The sequence below is a fragment of the Elephantulus edwardii genome, unplaced genomic scaffold, assembly GCF_000299155.1.
Source record: "Elephantulus edwardii isolate Elephantulus edwardi_28Jun2011 unplaced genomic scaffold, EleEdw1.0 scaffold00002, whole genome shotgun sequence".
In the NCBI taxonomy this organism is placed as follows: domain Eukaryota; kingdom Metazoa; phylum Chordata; class Mammalia; order Macroscelidea; family Macroscelididae; genus Elephantulus; species Elephantulus edwardii.
The window spans coordinates 28,836,882-28,859,882 of NW_006399752.1; the positions used below are offsets into that span (position 1 = coordinate 28,836,882).

The 23,001-nt window shown below is 47.1% G+C and overlaps 1 protein-coding gene across 1 annotated transcript in view; it reads left to right on the forward strand.

The window, feature by feature from the left end:
* Window positions 1-1,367: 1,367 nt before the first annotated feature.
* The window catches only part of VRK1 (vaccinia related kinase 1), a gene marked incomplete at its 3' end in the record, with an annotated part of 45,483 nt that continues 23,849 nt past the window's right edge, over window positions 1,368-23,001 (forward strand). Inside the window, exons 1-4 of the mRNA XM_006879059.1 lie at window positions 1,368-1,527; window positions 5,314-5,369; window positions 13,136-13,205; window positions 14,473-14,560. Of these exons, the coding sequence (XP_006879121.1) occupies window positions 1,368-1,527; window positions 5,314-5,369; window positions 13,136-13,205; window positions 14,473-14,560 (374 nt within the window). The remainder of the gene's footprint in view (window positions 1,528-5,313; window positions 5,370-13,135; window positions 13,206-14,472; window positions 14,561-23,001) is intronic.

The window sequence follows — 23,001 nt, forward strand, 5'->3', positions numbered from 1 at the left end:
CAAGGATTGCAACCTTTAATACAGATTGAAGCTCAACATCACGAAGACAAAGATTCTCACCACTGGGCCAATCAGCAGCACTTTGATAGATGGAGAAGAGATTGGTTAACAATTACAGCTTGCTTGGCTCCACAGTCAACACTCTTTATCACCAGCAGTCAGAAAATCAAAAGAGGAATTGCGCGGGGTAAATTCTCTGGAAAGGAATCTCTCCAGAGTTTTGAGAAACAATATGTCATTCTAGAGACTAAAGTGTGCCTTATCCAGGACATGATTTTTGCAGTTATCCACTGTGTACCAGAGAGCTGGACAGTGACCAAGGAAGACAGAAGGAGAATTGATGCTTTTGAGTTGTGATGCTGGAGAAGAGTCTTGAACATACTATGGACCAGCAACAAAACAAATAAGTCTGTCTTGGAGAGGTTGAAACCAAGTTTCTCTTTGGAGGCTAGGATTTTGAAGCTCTGTCTTAACATACTTTAGACACGTGGCCAGGAGAGATCGGTCCTTGGAGAAGGACATCATGCTTGAAAGGGTGGAGGGACGGTGCAGGAGTAGAAGACCCCAGATGAGATGGATTGATAACAGTAATGGTGGCGATGGTAGATGTGTCGGAGTCAGTGAGACTGGCTCTGTTCAGGGCGGGGTTTAGAGCATACAGTGGGTCACTGTGAGTCACAGACTGCTCAGTGACACATAACAACGTTTAGGAAATAATCAAATAGCTATTACTCTTTGGTAATTTGCTGTAATTTAGAGAACATCTACTTTAGTATTTGTCAGAATTATGGCTATTGGTTTAAATTATTTTTTTAAAATAATATAACTATGAAAATAATTTTTTTTTTATCATTTAGTCTGTGGTCTACCAGTTGTTGGCACTAAAGTTCCACTGTTTCTTGGTTGTGTAATGTTGGCTAAGTCACTTAACATGACAGAGCTTTGATTTCCTCATCTGTAGAATGGGTCTGAACCTCTCCCTACAGCTCCATGTCCAGCTGCCCTTCCCCTTTTCTGTTTGTAATTGTTTTCATTTCCTGTCACTCCTGCTTGTCTCAGCATTGACATTTATCGGCTCCCCAGGGCTGGATTCTGAGGATGCTCCCATGAAATGCTCCATCCCTCTCAGCTTCACAGAGCAGGACTTGGAAAAAAAGATTTCCAGATGGTACTGTGCTCATAGAACTTGGAGCTTCCTGGCAAGTTATTGCAGAGCTCACTTGTAGTGTCCTTCACCTGTGAGCAGGTAGCATCTGAGCTGGGGTTCATTTGGTAGCGCAGGGACGCAGGCGTCTCGCCGTGGTCGCCGTGTTGTCCTCTTGTGGGACTGCATGCTCAGTGTCTCTTTCCTCTGTGTTGCAGTGAGGATGCCGCGTGCGAAGGCCGCACAAGCCGGAAAGGCTGGTCCCACCAAGAGACGGCTGGCCGAGCACTTTGCCGCCGGGGAGGTGCTGACCGACATGGCCAAGAAGGAGTGGAAGCTCGGTGTGCCTGTGGGCCAAGGTGGCTTTGGCTGTATATATCTTGGTAAGTGCGTGCAGCACCCCATGGCTTACCCACAGGACGTCTCCACCTTGAGCTGTGATCGGTGGACAGACACCGTAGGAGTGTGAGTAACGGAATCACACGGGAGTAGAAGAGGAGGCGGTATATTCTATCACAGATGGTGGCATAGCATCTGCTGCTTAGTCCTTGGTGACCACAGTGGTCCAGAGTGTAAAATACTCTGTAACCCTGGCCTCATCCAAGACCCACCTCGAGTCATGTGGGTCTCCTCCTAAGCTGGCACTTACTCCGTGGGTCTGTCTGTGGAGCGCTTTTCAGAGCCTTACAGATGGGGAGTTTATTTCTCTATCTGTTATCTAGCCTCACTGCTATCAGTCACTGTTAGCAATTCCTCATAGGGAATTGGGGGAATGACTCTGAAACAGAATTGCGGCCTGATCGGTGTGCTGTTTCTACGACTGTGCTTTGAAGTTTTGAGGGATCCATCATGGAACTCTAGGGTTTGCTCTTTCAGAAGTAGATGCTAATCCTCCTTCCTAGTCTGTCTTAATCTGGGAGCTCTCCTAAAACCTGGTCACCATGGATGAACCCTCCGGCATTGAGAAACTGGTGGTGCAGCTTTAGCACCACAGCGCCCACAAGTTACGACAGTTCATCAAACTGACAGATAAGTGCTGTACTAATTAGAACAGTGACAGAAAGGGAAGACTGCAGATACCCAGGCCACAGAGTAATTAACAATATGTAGATCATCCCCCCAATTAAAAAAAAAAAAGATTCGTCTTGGAGAATATGTAGCCATATTCTTAGAATTCTCCTTGGAGGCAAGGATGGAGAAGCTTTGTCTCATACTTTGGATATGTTGTTAGCAGAGGTTATTCCTTGAAGAAGGACACAATGCTTGGAAAGGTGCAGGGATGACAAGGGAGAAGACGACCTCCAGGGAGATGGACCCGGTGACTGCTGTAGTGGGCTCAGCTGTGTCGGAGAGGATTAGGGTGGCGCAGGATAAGACAGAGTTCAGGTCTCTTGTTCACAGCATAGGGTTGCTCTCAACTCAGGCACCTGACAACTATAGCAACATAGTGGAACCTTAAGACTGTAAGCTTAAAATGAAATTACCGATACAGGAGCTGTTGGACCTGATTGCTTCTTTAAAGCTGTTTGTGTCATTAAGAAGACAAATGTTGATGCAGGGTGTGACCCCAGTTTATGTTTCCTGTTTCCCCCTGACTTTCCACCCCTGGTTGTCACCGCACTGCGAGCTGGGATGGGAGTGCAGATGACTGTGTTCAGTTTTCATTTCCTCCAGCCACAGAGTACGTGTACCCGTAGCAATGAAGATCTTGTTTTCCAGCAGTGCCTAGCGTAGACCAGCCTCACCTGGGAGCTTGGTAGAACAAATCCTCTGGCCTCTCCAGACCCAGGAACTTGAGAGAGAATTCCTGCAGTATGCTTGAGCAGTTGTCCCAGAAGATTGTGACGGGTGCTTGTATGTGAGCCACTGACAGATGAGACAGCTTTCTCCAGGCACCACCAGGGCCAGGGCTGCCATCTCTGGAGGCAGCTTCATGAAAGGCTGCCTCTCTTTAGTGCGGCTAGGCGCATCGAGGGCTCCTCGTCAGGATTGTCTGTGTGGTGTCGCTGGTCTTGGCTCGTGGTGACACACGTGTGCACAAGAAGACGTTCAGGGCTATGGCTCTGGGGTGCCTCAGAGTGAGTCCAGTTCACCAACCTTTGAGTCATCAGTATGGTGGGCTTAACTGGCTTTTCACTCAGTAAAACCAAACTGATTCTGCTGAAATAGGCTATGCTTGACTTAAGGTGACAGTCCCATGTGCTGTGGAACAGGAGCGGTGTTAGCCAAGCATGAACTTCTGCCCTGTGATGTAGAGGCTGGGCTCTGCTGCACGAACGTCTATGCCACACCGTATGGACCTAGGCTGTTCCTATTAGAAGTGGAAACTTGTTCTGAAACAGTAGCTGTTTTGCTTCCTCATCTGACTACCCACTGTGACCCCCTTGCACCCCTCAGGCACGTCAGGTGTGCTCCCACACACACGTGGTGCTCCTCTGCTGGTGTGCTCAGACCACGGCTCACATGACCCAAACAGTGGGTCCTCTCCGCAGCATCTCTGCCCACCTCCTTGTCCTGCTTTTCCTGTGCACCACTGTCCTCACCAGGCAGCACCAGACCTGCGTGTTGGTGGTCTGTGTCCACCCTGCAAGGGCCAGTTTCCTAGAGTTTACTCTTCCCCAGCACAGGGAAGTGCTCAGAATTATTTGTTCCAGGAGTTCTGGTGGCCTCTCGGGTAAGGAATTTCTCTGCTCCCCAAAAGTGAGTGGTCTGCCTCCACATAGCTGCTCTGCAGGAGCAGTGCGTGCAGTCAGTGTGTGAGTTGCTGCCTCTGAACACTTGCTGGAGAGTCAGCACACAGCAAGCACCGTCAGCCAGGAGAGCTCTGGAGGTGGAGTCCACAGGGGCTCAGCTGCTGACCTAATGGACATGCCTTCTCTGGTGGTTTGTCTTCACCCGCAGTGCTGCAGGAGAAAGATGGGCCGTTTCCCCACATAGGATTTCCAGCCTCGGGAGCTCAATAGAGGGTCAGCTGTGAGTGGATCCTTTCAGTGACAAGGAGTTTGAGTTATGTTTTGTCAAGAATCAGATGACTTGACCCAGTGGCTGCGATTCTGGGCTCGGACAGCAGTAGCTGTGAGGACGGTGTGGGGAGCTCTTGTGGCTTTAGTGGGAAAAGTGTGCTGCCAACTTAAAGGCCCACGGTTCAGATCCACCAGCTGCTCTGCAGGAGAAAGTGGGGCACTCACCTCATTTACTGCCCCTGAAGACCCGCTGGAGGGTTAAGTATGGGTTGGTTCTCATTCCAAGGTATCTAACAACAGCAGCAACAGCGTGTGTTGGATCACTGAGGGAGATCCATCATGACAGCACCTAGTAGCGTCAGTATTCCTAACTCAGTATCGCAGAGCAGTTGTGTTTCTTTATTTACAGGAAGTAAAACAGCATCATGCAGTAAAATGGGAATCATACTAGAATGATTCTGAATGGCCGTTCAAGGTAGACTGATGAGCTTCCGCCCACCCTCCTGTTCAAATGGGTGTCATTTAAAAATTAGCCTTTTTTCTTAATTTCCCTATATTCCTTCTTAAATTAGTTCCATAGTTTAAAAGTTGTCTGTAAATTTAAGGTATTGTCTAAGTTTGTCTTACAGATGATACAAACTAGCATAGCTAAGGCTGTTGTTGCTGTTATGTGCCGTCGAGTTGCTTGCAACTCATAGTGACCCTTTGTACAACAGCCCTAAACTTTGCTCTGTCCTGTGCCAGTCTCACTTCCTCCGACACACCACATTACCCCAGTCACTGAATCAATCCATCTCATCGAGGGTCTTCCTGTCCTGTGCTGTCCCTCTACCCTCCCAAGCATGACGTCCCTCTCCAAGGACTGGCCCTTCCTTGTAACATGTCCAAAGTATGTCAGATGAAGCTAAGGCTACTAGTGGTTTTAATTAAAGCAGTTTTTACTTTTGTTTAACTTAACTAATGATTGAAGGTAACCTGTCTATTGTTATAAGATGGGTTTCTTCCAATTTCAGACTTGTAAAACATGAAAAAACCCCAAAAGCCCTTCAGGTTGATACCTTACACTAATGACTGGTATGTGGGGAAGGATCTTTAGTCTTTCAAAGGACTGGAGATGAACAAACCTTAATATTGCTATATAATTAACTTATTTATTGCAGTGCTGCTGCTTTTTTTTGATAGTGAATATTTCACTTTTTTGAACAGCTGATAAAAATTCTTCAAAGCCGGTTGGCAGTGATGCACCCTGCGTTGTAAAAGTGGTAAGAAAGTATTTTCGTGTTTTTCTGATGGGTTGATTTTTTTTTTTATAATGTCGTTTTTTAAACAAGTATCGGGAGCACTGGTGGTGTGGTGGTGTAGTGTAGTAGCTTGGCTGCTAATTGAAATGTCAGGATCTGAGCCCTCTGGCCACTCTGTGGGAGGAAGAGGAGGCCATCTGCTTCCGTGGGGATTGACAGCTTGGGAAGCTCCGCGGGCAGTTCTGCTCTGTCCCAGAGTTGCTGTGACTTGGAGTGGACGCAGTGGCTGTGGGTCGCTTCCCGATCTACTCCAGGAGATCTAGAGCGTGTCAGAGCAGACCTGTTCTCCACTGGTTCTCAGGGCCTGACGGTGGGGAGACCACCAGGCCTCTTCAGAGGCACCTCTGGGTAGACTCACCTGCCAGCCCTGCTGGTTAGCAGCTGAGCTTGTGAGTCGTCTGCAAGGCCCTGCATTCCTCAGGTAAGTACAGGTAATGAAATGATAAGAGACAACTGTTCCCCCTCCCCCGGATCCTCATACACGTTTTACTAGTTACCTTTCTCTTTCTACATTCATGGTCTTATATTTTGAACAGTGCTGCGTAGCGTGATCCAGTGACTGCAGCGATGGGCTTTAGCACGGAGAGGTCGGGAGGGTGGTGCAGGATGGGCTCACGGAGTCATAGTGGACTCAGTGGCACTAACAACAGCTTGATGTATAATCTCAGGAAAGCACTTTAGTAACCACTATTTTTATTATAAGTGTTTCGTATGTCTTTCGCTGTATTACCAATGCTTGCCATCCTTAGATTTGTAGGTATCTGCTCCCTCTTCCTCCAAATTTTTAGATATGTTTGAAGAACATACTTTCTGTGAAAAGGGTGATAGATCCGTCATTGAATAGATAATGCACACAGCCTTTGTCCTTTTCCCCTGTGGTTTCCTAAAGGTCACAGAACTCTGGTTTTAAAATTACCCCAAGGCTTGTTTTGGCTTTTTACATTTTTTCAAGTGAATTATATTTGCCTCCTTATAAATATACTCATTTGTACTGATATTTTAAACACTTTATTGAGAAGTAATTTACACAGCTACGACACAGTGTTACTTGATGGCACAAAGCAACAACAACGACACAATGTTGTATAGAATAGTATAAATAGTTTGATAACTTTTGACAAAGGCAAAGCTCTGCATAGCCCTACCCCCCACAATACAGAGCATCTCCATTTGCCCCAGAGTCCCCCTAGATATTCACAGCTGGCTTGCCTGTATCCTTGGGAGACACCTCTGGGACTTTTGTTGCTGTGGATAAGCCATGCATTTTAGAAGGACACAGGAATGGCTTCGTCACAATATGCATGTTGGTCTCTCACTCTCAGTTTAATTGATGATTTCTTGTGCTGTTGGCATCCAGTCATCCGTTCCCTGATGCTGAGCAGAAAGTTGCTCGGTTTGCTTGGGGCTGTTAAGACAAAATCTGTGCACATTTGTGTTTTTTAGACACACGTTGTTTCTCCTGTTGTCTATCCAGAGTAGAATTGGAGGTATGTAGGATTTCTGGATTACCATTATGAGCAGGGACCAGACAGCTCTCTGAAGTGGCTGTGCCATTTCATCATTCCACGGATAATCGTGGGTGAACGTTCTGGTGCCCTGACACTCTCTCCAGCATGTGGCCTTGTCTATAGTTTGTTAGGCAAGGTACTGGAAGTGTGGTAGTCTTGGCGGGCATACTTTCTTTAATACGTGGACTACTTAGAAATGTCTTGCTTAATTTTTCAAGCATTTGGGAATTTTATAGAGACTTTTTATTGTTGTTGTTTTTGTTATGCGCTGTCGAGTTGCTTGCAACTCAGAATTGTGTATAGACCTTTATGTACAACCGCTCTAAACCCTCTCTATCCTGTGTCACCCTTATTGTCTCTGACACACCTCCCATTACCCCTGAGTCAATCTGTCTCGAGGGTCTTCCTCTCTTCATCTGTCCCTCCACCCTCCCTAGCATGATGTTCTCCTCCAAGGACTGGTCCCTCCTTGCAACATGCACAGAGTACGTCAGACGAAGCTTCAGAATCCTTGTCTGCAAGGAGCAGCCTGGTTTCACCTTCTCTAGGACGAACCTATTTGTTCTTCTGGTAGTCCATGTTATATGCAGTATTCTTTTCCAGTACCACAGCTCAGAGGCATCAATTCTCCTATCATCCCTAGTCACTGTCCAGTTTTCTGATGCATAGCAATTAATGGTAAAGACCATGGCCTTGATCTAGACCTTATTCTGCAGACTGACTTCTTTGCTCTTCAGTATTTTGAAGAGGTCTCTGACAGCAGACTTTTCCAATGCAGTTTGTCTTCTGATTTTCTGGTTCCTGGTTCCAAGAGTGTTGATTGTGGAGCCAATCAAACTGAAGCTGTTAACGATCTCAGTCTCTTCACCTTTTATTATTGATTTATAATGTCATTTTTTTTTGGTCAGAGGGACATACACTGAGTAAATTTCAGTCTCTTGAAAGCTTTTAACTTGTTTTGTGGACTTCTTATCACACTGAATGTGTGACTGTTGACGTGACAGAATTGAAACTACCATCTTAGGTTTCGGTTTTTATCTTTTCCATCTGATCTCTATTCTTTTTCCTGCCTTCTTTTGGGTTGATTATTACAGATCCCATTTTTTCCCTCCTTTATTGGCTTATTATCTATGTTAATAAGGACTTCAACAGTCTTAGGATTCTGTGTGTGTGAAATAACCCAGGGTAGGCAGAATCATTGAGGCAGAGGCAGGATAGTTCTCTGGCCTAGGAGGAAAAGTGGTGTATGGGGATGGATGGGTGATGAAAATGTCCTAAATGAGATTGTGAGGGTGGGTGTGTATACCTGAGGACAGGCGAGCCATGGCAGTGCCCAGCACATGGAGACGAACTTACAAGTAATCAGATATACTAAAAAAAGTGATATTGCAGAGATATCGTACAAGGAGTATCAGTTGGTTCAAGAGTAAAAAGACTCAGTTTTGGATGATTAGTCATCTCAGTCAACTTAAAAAAAATCTTGTGACTTTTTATTCTTGATAAAACTGCCCTCTTGCTTGTTTCAGTATCACCATCAACACCTTCTTCAGTCTTCCTATAAAGCTGAGGAAGAAGCTGCTGGCATCTGTGTGAGTCACCTGACCCTCCACGATTTGGGAGGGTGAATGAGGGCTGACCACCAGACCCCCAGAGAACCCTTTCTGGTCCTGCTGCCTGTGTCCTGGGAGGATGGTTTTGATCCTACAAACATAGCTACACTGCCTTCGTATTGTTTTCTTCACTCCTTCAGTCTGGTTCTTTCTTCCTGTGATGGTGTTTGAACCTGTGTGACCAGCCTGTAAAGCCAGCTTCCAAAGAGTGGCAGCCAGGCCTGGTCCTGCTTCCTCACTTGTCCATCATTTCAGTCTGCTACTGTCCACACATGTGCTCACTCGTGTGCGTTGGTGCTCACTCCGTGCGCGTGCTCGCACAGTCTTCTGCATGTGTGCTTGGCATGCGTGTGTGTGCACGATCTCGTGTGTGCTCACTTGTGTGCATGTACTACTCACACACATGCTTGCTCTCGCGTGTGTGCTCGCTCGTGCGTGTGTGCTCTCATGCATGCGTGCTTGCTCTCGTATGTGCATCCTCCCACGATCTTGTGTGCGTGCACACTCTCACGCGTGTGTGCTTGCACGGTCTCATGCGTGCTCTCGCACGTGTGTGTTCACTCTCGTGTGTGTGTGTGTGCACCCCTCCTCCTGGGATCTCTTTCCTGATCTCCCTCTAGTACCGTCCCCCCCCCACCCCGTGGGTGTCCCTCAGCAGTGTCTCCTCCCCTCTTCCTGGGTTCTCTTTCCTGATCTTCCTTTAGTCCCATCTATGGGGGGTCCCTCAGCAGTGTCTGCTTCCCCCAGGTCTCTTTCCTGAGCTCCATCAAGCTTACGTGGCACTCCTTGAGTTCTGTTTTCTTTTACGTTTTTCTCTGCCTGTGTATTTCTCTTGTCCGCGTAGTTATTATATGCCACTGAATCAGAACTGGCTCTAGCCGACCCTCCAGCACGCTTTCAGAGGCTGTATGTCATGTGAGAGGAGATTGCCCATCTCTTTCTGATGTGGATCAGCTGTTTTAATTTTTTATGTGTTTGTTTTAACTAGATTTTAAGTTATTTGATGATTAGGACTTTGCTTTAAACTGTTTCCCCCTTTGCCATCTGTAATTGCCTATTTGACTTTTTTCTTGACTTTTTATTGGTTCTAACCTCCCTTTTTCCTCTTTCTGCTTATTCTGTCTCAAGTCCTGATGCCATCACTCCCTCTCACAGTGGGCTTGATGGCTTGTTGTCTCTTGTAAGGCTCTCTGCCGTCACTCTGCTGTGTCCCTTTCTTATCCTGTAACTTGATGTTATTGATAGTTACTGTTTCATCGCATGTGAACATGCAGAGCCGCTGTCACATCTGTGCGGTGCTACCATCTGACCTGCTTCTGAGTGTTTGCTCTTTACAGCATTAGGGACTATTGAGACTCATGCTTTCAAAGAGGATTGACTCTTCTTAGGGTCAGTTTGATAATTAGTAAAAAACCAGATCTTTGAAGATAATTTTATAAATTAGATGTATATATGATGAAAAGATGAAAATGTTGCCGTGTTTACTAAAATGAACATTCCTTGATCTTTAGAGGAAGAAGCTTGGTGTGTGCTTTATCTTGTTGTGCACACACCTGGTCTAGCAGGTTCTGAGCTGTTGTCCCCCACACTGATGATGTGTATCCGGTGGTGTCCCCCATAGGTCCCCATGGCATACATTTTTGAGATGCTCTTCTTGCTTTGATTGCAAACTGTTTTAGTCCCTAAAAGAGCACCCTGGCTTTTGTTGGGTTTTTTTTCTTTTTTTTTATGTCTTAATGAATTATTTTTATTTTATTTTTTTTTATTTTTGTGTGCGTGTACTGTCAAATCATATCTGACTGGTACAGGAGGAGACTGTCCCTCCTTCCCCGGCAGAGCATCTGGTGGAGTCGAACCGTGCGCCTCTGGGATTGTAGTTGCAGCTCCTTGTCACTAGGCCACCAGAGCTCCCCTTGTTGGGGGTTTTTAAGAGCACGCTGTTGAGGTGGGTTTTCCGTCTAGGCCGAGTTTCTTGGTGACATTAGCTGTAACAATGGGATAGCCTGTCGAGGAGTGGCACAGACCACATGTCTGGGTCACGTTGCCCCAAGTGCCACCTGTCCCTTGAGTGCTGTGTGGCTTAGGGCTGAGAGCCACATGGTTGGGTTACTTGTTACTTGGATTCTTTTGTGTCCTGTGCCCTGGCGTGAGGCCCCGCCTCAGTGTAGATTTCTGCACTTGCTTTATAAACAAGTGCAGGGTTGCTTCTCACCTGTGCTCTGGGCAGGGCAGCAGGGCAGCGTGTCTGTCGCACCGTGCCTGTGCCCACCACAGATCTGCCCTTTAACAGGGACAAGTTTGCAGCAGCTTTGTTCTCCATTGACAAGTGCTCACTCTGTGTCTCCATGCCCCACTTTGGTCATTTTTGGACTATTGCGAACTATTTGATGATGTTGTTCTGCACGTAATAGGCAGTCGCGTAATGGGGACCTCATTTGTCCATGCACTAGGAGTCTGTGAAGCCCCTGTGACTCCATCTGCTGGGACCCCTGCTGGGTCACAGTGTTCTTAACCACAGCCTCAAGCTGCAGTTCAGCCACCTGGCCTTGAAACAGCAGTGCACGTAGACATTGGAGCACATCCTTTTTCCTTTCTGCAGTCCCCTGACCTTGGTCTTGGTAACCCTTGACCTTGGTGGCAATTGAGTGTTGGCAGTGGTGCTGTCTGACAGTACAGGATACCTCCAGGCGCCATCTGTTTCACTCTGAGAAGCCCGAGTGCAGAACTGACATCAAGGTGGATATGCTAGGAGAGGAGAAACCTGCTTCTGCTTTCTTGCTGACACGCTTCCTCCTGCATTGGCTTTGCCCCTTCGCCCCCGCTCTGCAGGGCTGGTTTGCTAGCCAAAGTGCAGTGGAGGTGAGGCGTCTGATCTTGTAGCCAGCAGTTCCCGTGTGTGGTCGGCTCCCAAGAGAAATGACGAGAAGCTGTGTCTGAAGTTCCCTGGCAGGAAGTCTGCAGGCTGGGGTTTGATTTTTTCCTGCCTGATGTTAGGAGAAGTGGTCTGAATTCACAAACTCTCACATGATTCTAGTAGGAAGGAGAACTTGTGTGCGGCTTCACTTTTAAATGGCAGCCAGTTGCTTTTAGATGGTGCCATTGAAATCTATCACATTTTAATTTTTTTTCCTGTTGTCATCTTCATTTTGACACTTAGAAGTCTTAGAGAAACGTTTAGTGATATTCTAGTTAAAATGTCAGTCCCAATTTCTTTTCGAAATCTTGGCTATTACAGAGTTGGCAAAGTGTTTTAGATTTGAAATATGTTAATAAATTTTAGCTATGAGTTAAGGTATTTTCTTCACCAGAAGTAGAGTACGTTGGCGAGTGTGCACTGTGAGGAAGGAGTGTTGTTAGGGGCCCTTCTGGGCAGGGAAGATGGGGACTTGAGCTCACAGACCCTGTCGGGGGTGGGCCTTCATTCTAATAGCCTGGCTTACAGAAGCTGATTCTCTGTTAGTAGCTTCATCAGTTGAAAACTTGAAAATTAACATAGGGACATTGATTGAAAGTGAGTAGTCAGAATTGTATACTGATTGTAATGACCTGGATTTGTCTTAGAAAGGAAGCCCGTTCAGATGGACTCTGTGTAAGGGGACATTCCTCAGAAAGAACACTTGTTTCTCACTGATACGATGTTAGAAAGCCCTGCCCCAGGCAAGAACTTGTCACAACTGGACACACCAGTTATCTGTCCACTGTGTCTCTCACACGTTTCACAGGATCACTGAGCTTTCCCGGAATTCCAGTACTGGAGCCTCCATTTCTACACATTTAAAGCTGCCACGTCTTTACTTTTTCTCTCTGACTTCTTCTGTGAAGCAAGATGATAACACAAAATGGCAAACACGGAACTAACTGGTTTTCATCAGACAAGAAGGGTTTTCTCCCCCCTCCCAGGTGTATTGCACCAGGCAGCACCCTCAGCAGGCTGGATTGCTCCATTGGACAGGTATACTGCTAAGGTCCTTCCCAGGACAGATTGAGTTCGTTCCAGCAGTGAGTGGGAAGCAGGGACTTGTCAGTACTGAGCTAGTTTTCTTACTGACTTCAGTCAGTGGGTGGGAGGTTAATCTCTGTCAGGCTCTATGGTGTGAAAAGCTTGATGTCAGGTGAGAAGGACAAGCAGAGGGAAGCGGCCGATGCCTGCCTGAGTGGGGCCCACACAAGGTGGGATTCCACTAGGCCTGTGATGGGGAGAGACCTAGAAGGAAGGGGATTCTGCCACCAATCGGTGAAATCAGGTATTGACACTGTATTAAAGCTCAGAGATAGCGAGTCACTCCTTGGTGACACAGTTAACATGCTTGCTAGCCTAAGAGGAAGTTTTGTCCAGAGGGAATTAGAGTGTTTTTAACTTCTGCACAGACTTTGCTGACCCTGCAGTCTTCATCACCAGGAGCGATGGAGCCGGAGAGGAATGGACAACTGCATGGTTTGGAGAGGCTCAGAGGTGTACTGAGAAGTGTGATTCAGCCTGGCACATTCATAAAACTGCGTAGCACAGTGACTGTTTTGGAAAAAATGAATTTGTTATTTTTTGAAGGCTATTTAAAATAATTCTGCAATTTTAGCTGCTTCTGGCACTAATGGACTCTTCCATTTTAAGGAGCCGAGTGACAATGGACCTCTTTTCACTGAATTAAAGTTCTACCAACGAGCTGCCAAACCCGAACAGAGTAAGAGCATCCGCGCGTTTAACCCCTCAGCAACCCATACTTGCCGTGTGAACCTGACCACAGAGCTCGCTGAATGCAGCTCACCTTCTGATTCCCCACGGAAAGCAGATTCTGATGAGGGAACTTGGAATGGGTTTGTTATGACAAGATTTCACATATCAGTACAAAGTGGAGTTTATAAATGAGAGTTTAGCAAATTGTCAAAACTTGGGAATTAACCCAAACCATGACGGAGTCCAAAATTTCCAAATCTTATTATTTTCCTAAACTCTGGAGAGTTTAACCTGGGAGATGACAACACTCAAGAATTATAGCCAGCTTCCAAGATAGAAGCCACCTCTTGCAGCTGCTCCACTCCCTTCTGTCCACTCCTCCTCCCTCTGCCTTCCTCTGCCCTGGCCCTCTATCCCCAAGTCGTCCCCTGCCCGTCCTTCCCCCTCTGTAATCCTTCATCTCTGCCCTCCCCTGCCCAGCCCCCTCCTCTGCCTTCCCCTGGCGAGCCCTTCCCCTCTGTAGTCCTCCCCTCCACATCCCTCCCCTATATGCATCCCCCTTCCCAGGCCTCCCCCTCCATGGTCCTCCAAGCTCTGCCTTCCCCTTCTCCATCCTCTCCCTCTACAGTGCTCCCCTCAGTCTTCCTATTCCCACCCTCCCCCTCTACAGTGCTCTTCCTGCCTTCCTCTTCCCAGCCCTCCCCTTCTCTGGCCCTTTCCTCTGCAGTGCTCTCTGCCTTCTCTCTCCCAGCCGTGTCCCTCTCCTTTACTGCTTCTTCTCTCTTGCCCTTATTTTCTCCCTCCTTCCCCTCTTCTCTTTTCCCCTCCCTGGATCCTAGGGAGCTCTCCTTCTGGAATGGTGTCAGGCTTGGCAAATCTCTCAGGAAGGCTTCCCTCTCTCCTAGAGCTTGATTTCCTGGTTGAGGACTTGTAGATGGAGTTAAAAAAAATCTTCCTTGGTAAGCAATATGATATTTGCATAATTAGAGGTATTAATTGCAGCTGCACTACTCTGCTTTTGAAGATTCTCCTTTTTTTGGTACTTTTTGCAGATTATTTATTTTAAAGACAATGCTAAGTTGAGGGCAAGATAAAATTCTGGAGATAATAAAAATGCTTTGATTATAAAGTGCTTTTTATTTGTTAGTTTGCCATAGTCTTCATTTCCTTTTGTATGAATAAGGTAAACTTGTTAAATGTGTAAGTACCTTAATGTTTTTAAAAATTTGTGTCTAATAGAACTGAAAATCACAAGCATCTGTTTTAACTTTTAGTTCAGAAATGGATTCATGCCCACAAACTGAAGTACCTGGGTGTTCCTAAGTACTGGGGGTCTGGTCTACATGATAAAAATGGAAAAAGGTAAACCTGTGCATATTTTGGTTTTCTTCTCTCTTTGTTGAGTGTTTAGTGCTCATTGCGTTAGCCTGGAGTTCTGTGAGCCACTGTTGTGTTGCTGGGGTCTTCATCAGGGCTCAGCAGAGAGAGGGGGGTTTCTGGTTACCTCTGCCGTTTGTCTGCAGTGAGGTTATATCTTCTTAGATGGTGGCACTTTGCTAACGGGAGGACATTGGCAGCATTTGCAGCTGACCATAGCCTACTGACACGTGGGAGCAGAGCCGAACACGGCTACAGTTTTGTCCTTACAAATAAGCACGCACACAAACCAAGAGCCTCTTACCCTTCCTGTGAAGGTGAGCTCTTCCTCTTTCATTTAGTATTGATTTCCTCTGTGATACGTAATTTCCCTGCAGAAGCTCTCAGTGTAGCTGGTGAGAGAAAACAGACATATATGTGGAACAGTTTATTCAGGTAAGTATAAAGTTGTGAGATTCTGACCTTTTGTTGTCTGACAGAGACTGACGAGAACATGGTTCTAATAGCTGAGCTTGAGAAATCCCCCACTGCTTTGATGGACAGTAGGAATGGTAAACCTGTGTTATGCAGATGACACAGCCTTGCTTGCTGACAGTGAGGAGATTGAAACATTTGTTGCAGAACATCAGGAATGCAGCCTTCAGTGTGGATTGTAAGGAAAACAAAGATTCTTACCTTTGGACCAACAGGCAGCATCATGATGGATGGTGACGAGCTTGAAACCGTCAATAGCTTCATCTTGCTTGGATCCACAATTAACATCCTTGATACCAGCAGTCAAGAAATTAAGGAGATGCATTGCACTGGGAAAATCTGCAGTTAGAGACCACTCCAAATTATTGAGTCATGGTAGCAATTTGAGACCTATGGTGCGTCTGATTCAGGCCATGGTCTTTCCGATTACTAGCTGTGCATCTGAGAGCTGCACAGTGAATAAGGATGGCAGGAAAAGAATTTGCACCTTTGAGCTGTGGTGCTGGAGAAGAGCACTGAACATCCCATGGACGGCCAAGAGAACAAACAGATCTGTCTCGGGGAGGGAGTAGCCAGAGAGCTCTTTGGAGGCAGGAATGATGAGGCTTCACCTCACATACTTTGGACATGTTGTTGGGAGGGGCCGTTTCTTGGAGAAGGATGATGCCGGGAAGGGTGGAGGGTCAGCGAAGGAGAGGAAGACCCTCAACTAGGTGGACTGACACAGTGACAGCTGCAGTGGGCTCTTGTGTGTCAGGAATTGTGAGGATGGCACAGGATAGAACAGGGTTCAGATCTGTTGCTCCTCGAGTCTCTGTGAGTCATAGACGCCACCTAACAACAACAGACACTGTAAATGTGGATGCATGGGATTTTCAGAGTGAAGTGAGAGAGCTGTGGCTCGAGTGGGACTTCCCGAGTTTGGGCCACCTGTAGGGAGTGTCTGATAGCAGCCACGTTGGGGCTGGAGATGGTAACTTGGGTGCTGTTAGTGGCGAGTGCAGGAGGACACCTCTTGAGCAGCTGTCAGACCTGGCTTCCCTTTTCTTCCCTGCTTGTCTGCCTTACCTTGGCTGTGTTCTCTTTCTGTTCTTCACTGTATGGTCTCAAGGTGACAGTGTCATTGGTAGGCCTCACATAGACTTAGCCTCCAGCAAGAAAAAAAGAATATTACTTCCTGTGAAGGAAAATTGAGAACCAGAAGTAAATCCACCCTCCTGTGGGCAGCTCATCATTGACAAAGAGAGGAAATCCATTAAATAGAGAGAAAACAGCCTCTTCAAAAAAAGATGTTGGCAAACTGGCTGTCTATTTGCAGAGGATTGCAACATACCTCACACCATACACAAAACTAAAATGGAATCAAGGACCTGGGTATAAAAATAAATACTTTATAAATATAAATATTTTATAAAATAAAAATTAAAGTTCATCAAAGGAAATATTGGAGCAAACTTAAGAGTCCTAATGGTGGCATAAAAGACTATCACGTAGAACCAAAAAGGCACAATCAGTAGAGGGTAAAGTAGATGTGAAAAGTGGGACCTTTTGAAAGGTAAATCCCTATGTACATCAAAGGGGGGGTACTCGAAAAGAATAAAGAGAACCTGCAGTCAGGAGGAAAAAATACTTGTCAGCAACGAACCTGTCAAGGGACTTGTCTCTAAAACCCATGGAAAATAGCAACAAGAAAAAGACAGGCAACTGAGTTAGAAATAGAAGACATGAAAAGACATTTTTGCAAAGAAAACATTCAGATGACCACCAAACATATGAAGAATTACTCAAGATCATTGATTATTAGAAGCAAATCGTAACAGCTGTATCATCTTACCCAGAAACGGCTCAGAGAGGAAACTCAGTAAACAGCCAAAGTGGGCCGAACGTGGAGAGATCAGAACTCCTCCCATACACTGCTGCTGGGCCTGGGAAATGGTGCAGCTGCTGTGGAAAGCCGCTTGGCACTAGCTTGAAAAGTTCAGAGGGTAAATCCATTTTAGTCAGTCCTGCTACCAAGTATGTATCTTCAGAAATGAAATTGTGATACGCACACCCATGTTTATTGCAGCATTACTTGTTGTTGTTGTTATGTGCCGTCGAGTCACCTGCGACTCATAGCGACCCTATGTACAACAGCCCTAAACTCCGCTCTGTCCTGTGCCAATCGCACTGTCTCTGACACTCCCATCCCAATTATCCCAGTCACTGAATCAATCCACCTCATAGAGGGCCTTCCTCTCCTTCGCCGTCCCTCCACCCTCCCAAGCATGATGTCCCTCTCCAAGGACCGGTCCCTCCTCACTACATGTCCAAAGTAAGTTAGACGGAGCCTCAGAATCCTTGCCTCCAAGGAGCCACCCGGTTTAACCCTCTCCAGGACAAATCTATTTGTTTTCCTAGAAGTCCATGGTATTCTCAGTAGTCTTCTCCAGCACCACAGCTCAAAGGCATCAGTTCTCCTTTCTGATGCATAACAGGTGATTGCGAAGACCATGGCCTGTATCAGATGCACCTTAGTCTCCAGAGAGACACCATTGCTCTTCAGCACTTTGGAGAGGTCCCTAACAGCAGACTTTCCCATGGCAATGCGCCTTTTAATTTCCTGGCTGCTGGTGCCAAGACTGTTGACTATGGAGCCAAGCAAACTAAAGCTGTGTACAATCTCAATCTCTTCACCATCCATCCTGATGCTGCCGATTGGTCCAGTGGTGAGAATCTTTGTCTTCTTGACATTGAGCCTCAATCCATATTGTAGGCTGCAGTCCTTGACACTCTGCAGCAGGCGCTTCAGATCTTCTTCAGTTTCAGCAAGCAGGGTTGTGTCATCCGCATAACGCAGATTGTTGATAAATCGTCCACCAATCCTGACCCCCCATTTCTCCTCATGGAGCCCAGCCTCCTGGATAATCTGTTCTGCATATAGGTTGAAAAGGTATGGAGATAGGATGCATCCCTGGCGTACGCCCTTCCCAATTTTGAACCATGCAGTGTTCCCTTGCTCTGTTCTGACGACTGCCTCCTGGTCCAAGAATAAGTTTCGCATTAGAACGATCAAGTGTTCTGGGATTCCCATTCTTCTCAGAGTCAGCCACAGTTTGTTATGATCCACACAGTCAAATGCCTTTGCATAGTCAATGAAACACAGATAGACATTCCTCTGGTATTCCCTGCTTTCAGCCAAGATCCATCTAACATCAGCTACAATATCTCTAGTACCACGACCCCTTCTGAAACCAGCCTGGACTTCTGGTAGTTCTCTGTTGATGTGCTGTTCCAGTAGTTTTTGGATAATTTTCAGTAAAATCTTGCTTGCATGTGAAATCTTACTTACTATTATACTTACTTACTTAGTATTCCAAAAAGAGGCAACGGCCTAAGTGACCGTCATCGGATGAATGGTTTAAGGAGCTGTGGTCCATTCACACAGGGAGTCCCAGGCCACATTAAAGAATAGGGAAGAATAAACAAAACATTGCGTAATAGAGATGAAGCTAGAAATCATTGTTTGAAGGGAAGTAAGTCAATCACAAAAGAACAAATATTGTATAAGACTACTATTAACAAAATCTAAAGCAAGATTTACACACAGAATCATTCTTGGGAAGTTACTGGGCTGAGGTGGAAGGAGAGGAAACCAGTCTTATAGGTAATAGACACACTTACTAAGGCGAGTGAAGCGAGCTCTGGTGGTATAGTGGTTAGAACTACACTGCAATCCCAAAGGCACGTGGTTCAAGGCCACCCTGTGCTCCACGGGAGAAGGATGGGCAGTCTCCTCCCATGCAGTTAACTGCCTCTGAAAACCTGCTGGAGGGTCAGCTATGGGTCAGTTTCCAGCTCGACGGCACACGGCAGCAACAAGGTGAGTGAAGGGAATGACAGGATGGTCAGGCACTGTGAGTATTGTAATTAGTATAAAATTGTATGAATAATTGAGTGAAAAACTGATACGCTGTGTAAGTTTTTACTCAAATCGTGCGCGTGTGTGCACACACTCCAGTAAAACAAATGACCTGTCGCATGAGGCACATCAGCCGTCACCTTGGCTCCTAAGGTTTGCTTGATCCAAGGCACGGCCTTTTCATTCCCCTCATACGCGTGTACAAGTTGGATAATGAAATAGGAAGACAGAAGAATTGACAAAGAATATTAAATTTGGACTGCCAAAAAAAAGAACAAGTCTGTCTTAGAATAAATGCTGTCTGCATGTTCCTTATCAGTTAGGAGGAGAGGCTTTGTCTTCTTACTGTGTACACCTGTTGCCAGCAAAAGACATTATTTATGTGGGCAGTCAGTGAAGGGCAGGGCATGCCCAGCCGCTGCCGTGGCCTTGGTTCTGACTTCGAGTGGCCCTGCATTGGGATTCAGAGGCTGTGTCTTTGCAGGAGGAGACCGCCCATCTTTCTCAGCGCACTTGACAACTGCCAGCGTTCTGGTTAGCAGACCAGGATCTTACACTTTGCCATCTTACATATATGCCTCGTCTGTAGGGGGTTGTGCTGCTAATGCAGGCTGGCCTGCTCTGTGGTTCAGGTTTACCAGCAGCTTTGTGGGAGGAAGCCAGGCCAGCCCCTCTTGTGTGATTGAAAGCCTCAGAAACCCCGAGGAGGTCAGCTCAGAGTTGCTTTGGGCTGGGCAGCAGTGACACAGGTGGTTTGGATTTGGGTTTTGTGTTAACTGGGTAGGAAATTAATCCAGCAAAACTTGTGGCTCTTTCTACTTTGGTGACATTTCTTGGAGTCCAGTGACTTGAGGCATGTAGATAAATTCTAAAGGAGGCACAGGGGGCCTAGTAGTAAGAAGCTGCACTGCAATTCCGAAGGCACGTGTTTCGAATCAGCCAGCTGCTTTGTGGGAGGAGGATGGGCAATCTCCCCTGCAGTTAATGGCTTCTGAAAACCTGCTGGAGGGTCAGCTACAGGTCAGTTCTGACTCCATGGTACACAACAACAAGTTGTCACCTGGCCCCTCCTGCAGCTGAGAAGGTGGTACTTGCCTCACAGACCTCTTTGGATTTTGGAGACAACACATCCCTCACTTGACTGTGCTCCTTAGGCCCGTGTCTCAGGTGGTCCCGAGAAGACTGCAGCAGCTTCAGCTGCTGTGCAAGCCGCTCTGCCACTTGGGCCCTGTGATTGGGCAGATCCCGTGGTGCTTCGTGTGTCAGTGGCCAGTGGAGATGCTGTGTGGAGCTTGATCGTCAGTATGGGTTAACCACGGTTGAGACCCCAAGGATTTAGAGCAAAGCCCTCCCTCAAACTATAGGGAACTACTGTCCTTTGAGGAAAAAGCACTTGGCTTGTTACTGGGCCTTAGGAAAGACTGATCGCTTAACCATGGGCCACTGGCTTACCGTGCCACCTGAGCTGCCCATTGTGGACTGGATGTTGTGTGACCCACAGAGCCATAAAGTGGAATGTGTATCACACCAATGCATCGTGAAATGGCTCGAGCAGGACCGTAAGGTACATGCAGGCTATGGGAGGAAGCGGCCCACCTATGCCCATGGTCACCACTTGTGTGGCCTCAGGGACAGTCCCTCAGGGTCATTTGACTGAGGTGAAAATTTGTGCCTGCTTTACAGGTAGTTTGTACAGTCTGCAGCACCACACTGGAGCGGAGCAGTCGCATCGCACCCCCTTTCTGGGCCTCTGTGAAGGGAAAGCCTCCTGAAAGCTCTGCATCTGTCTTCAGTTTGCTGGGTAGAGAAATAACGAAATACGTGGTCATCACTAATTTGTGGATCTGGCCAGTGGTTTGGCTGGGTGGTCAGGACTGAAGGCCTAAGTATTTCGGACTTTGGACATGTTGCTAAGGAGATTCTATTCCTTGGAAAGGGGCATCATGCTTGGAAAGGTAGAGAGTCAGTGACCGAGAGGAAGACCCTCAGTGAGGTGGGCTGACACTGACTGCAGGAAGGGCACAAGTGTGAGAGGTGATGAGGGCGGCACAGGACAGGATAGTGTTCAGGTTTATTCTTCTTCGGGTTGCTGTGAGTCATACGTGACTCGACGGCACCTAATGGCACCAGCCATGTTCCCCGTTGTTCAGAAGCACTTGGCTTGCTAGAACAATGGGGTGCCTTCTTAGACACAGATAGGGCCCCTGCTGGGCCGTGGGGCTTTGCAGGGTACGGCAGTGTTCTCCAGGAGGCTGTGCAGCTCCTCACCAGCGCCCATTATCGGGGCTCTTCCTTCTAAAGCTAGGGGTCATGCCTTGAGGAAGTGGGGTGGCACCACTCGCTCTTAACGCCTGGTGACCCACTCACAACGTTTTTGCTCATGGCCTATGGGTCTAAATCCTCGCACCTGGGAGCTGAAGCTTGATGCTTCCACTGAACTGAGATGAAGAATTCCTCTGACTGCTTGAGGCTGCTCATCCCGCTGCATCAGCAGGTCAACAAGGGAGTTACTGTCTTTGTCTGGTGCTGTTGATTCGGATTCCTGAGGGTCCGTCAGAGAAATACTACACTATGGAGAGAAAGAGTGTCTGGGATATAGGAGAATCCTTATGCTGTCTCTTGTTATTCCATGTCTGTGGTTAAAGTTAATGGAAACCCAGGCCACCATGACTGCTGATGACCTTGGCTTTTCATGGGTGAGGTTTGGTTCAGTCCACCAAACAAAGATCCGTGCCTCTGGGGTGCTGGCTGAGGGCAAGCCCTGAGAAGTAATCCTTCTGAATGCCAGCTGGGGTCCTTTGACCACTGGCAGGAATGTGGCCGCCCCTGTCTCGAGTGTGTCTTCCCTTATTGTATGTATATGTGTGTGGATATTGACAACAAGTAGGACTTCCTTTGGTACCTTACCTTGCTCCTAGTAAAAGGGGCTAGTGCCTTTTCGGTTAATACAATATTCTCACCACTGGGTCTGTTGGCAGCATCAGTACGAATGGTAAAGAGATTGAGAGTGTTAACAGTTTTAGTTTGCTTCGCTCCACAGTCAACACTCTTGGTACCAGCAGCCAGGAAATCAAGAGACAAATTGCATTGGGAAAGTCTGCTGTCAGTGACCTCTCCAGAGTACTGAAGAGCAACAGTGTCAAGCTGGAGACTAAGGTGCCCCTGATCCAGGCTGTAGTCTTCGCAGTTGCGTGCTGTGCATCAGAGAGCTGGACAATATCTGGGGAGGATAGAGTTGTGGTGCTGGAGAGGAGTGTTGAATATACCATGGACTAGGAAAACAAACAGGTTTGTCTTGGAGAGGGTGAAACCGGCTGCTCCTTGGAGTCAAGGATTCTGAAGCTTCGTCTGACATACTTTGGACATGTTGCAAGGAGGGGCCAGTCCTCGGAGAGGGACATCATGTTTGTGAGGGTGGAGGGACAGCGCAGGAGAGGAAGACCCTCGATGAGATGGATTGGTTCTGTGACTGGGGTAATGGGGGTAGGTGTGTCAGAGACAGGTTGGCACAGGATAGAGCAGGGTTTAGGGATCTTGTGCATAGGGTCCCTATGAGTCGCAAGCGACTGCATGGCACATAACAACACGTCAGTTGTATAATGTTAGGCATGAGATAGACTTTATAATGGTCTTTATCTAAAGATTATGTGTTGTGTGTACGTACCATCAAGTTGGAACCTGCTCATAGCTGACCCTCCAGTGGGTTTTCTGAGGTTGTAAATCACCTTGGAGGAGATTGCCTATCTTTCTCCTGTGTGCTAACCACTGGTAGATTTGAACTGTGTGCCTTTGGGTTGGCAGCGTGACTCCTTTCCTCATCACTAGGCCACCTTTGTATAGAAAGGAAGCTCTGGCCGCCTCGTGGGAATCCACCAGCTGTTCTTTGGAGAAAGGTGGGCGGTGTCCTGTTTGATGTGCAGCTGCGTCAGAAGGTCAGATTTAAGTTGGTTCTGACTCAATAGTAACATAACAACAACACTCAGCCGTGGGACTGGACTTCTAGACGGACACCACGGAATTTCTGTGCCACGAGTGGGTTGTGATTGAGCTG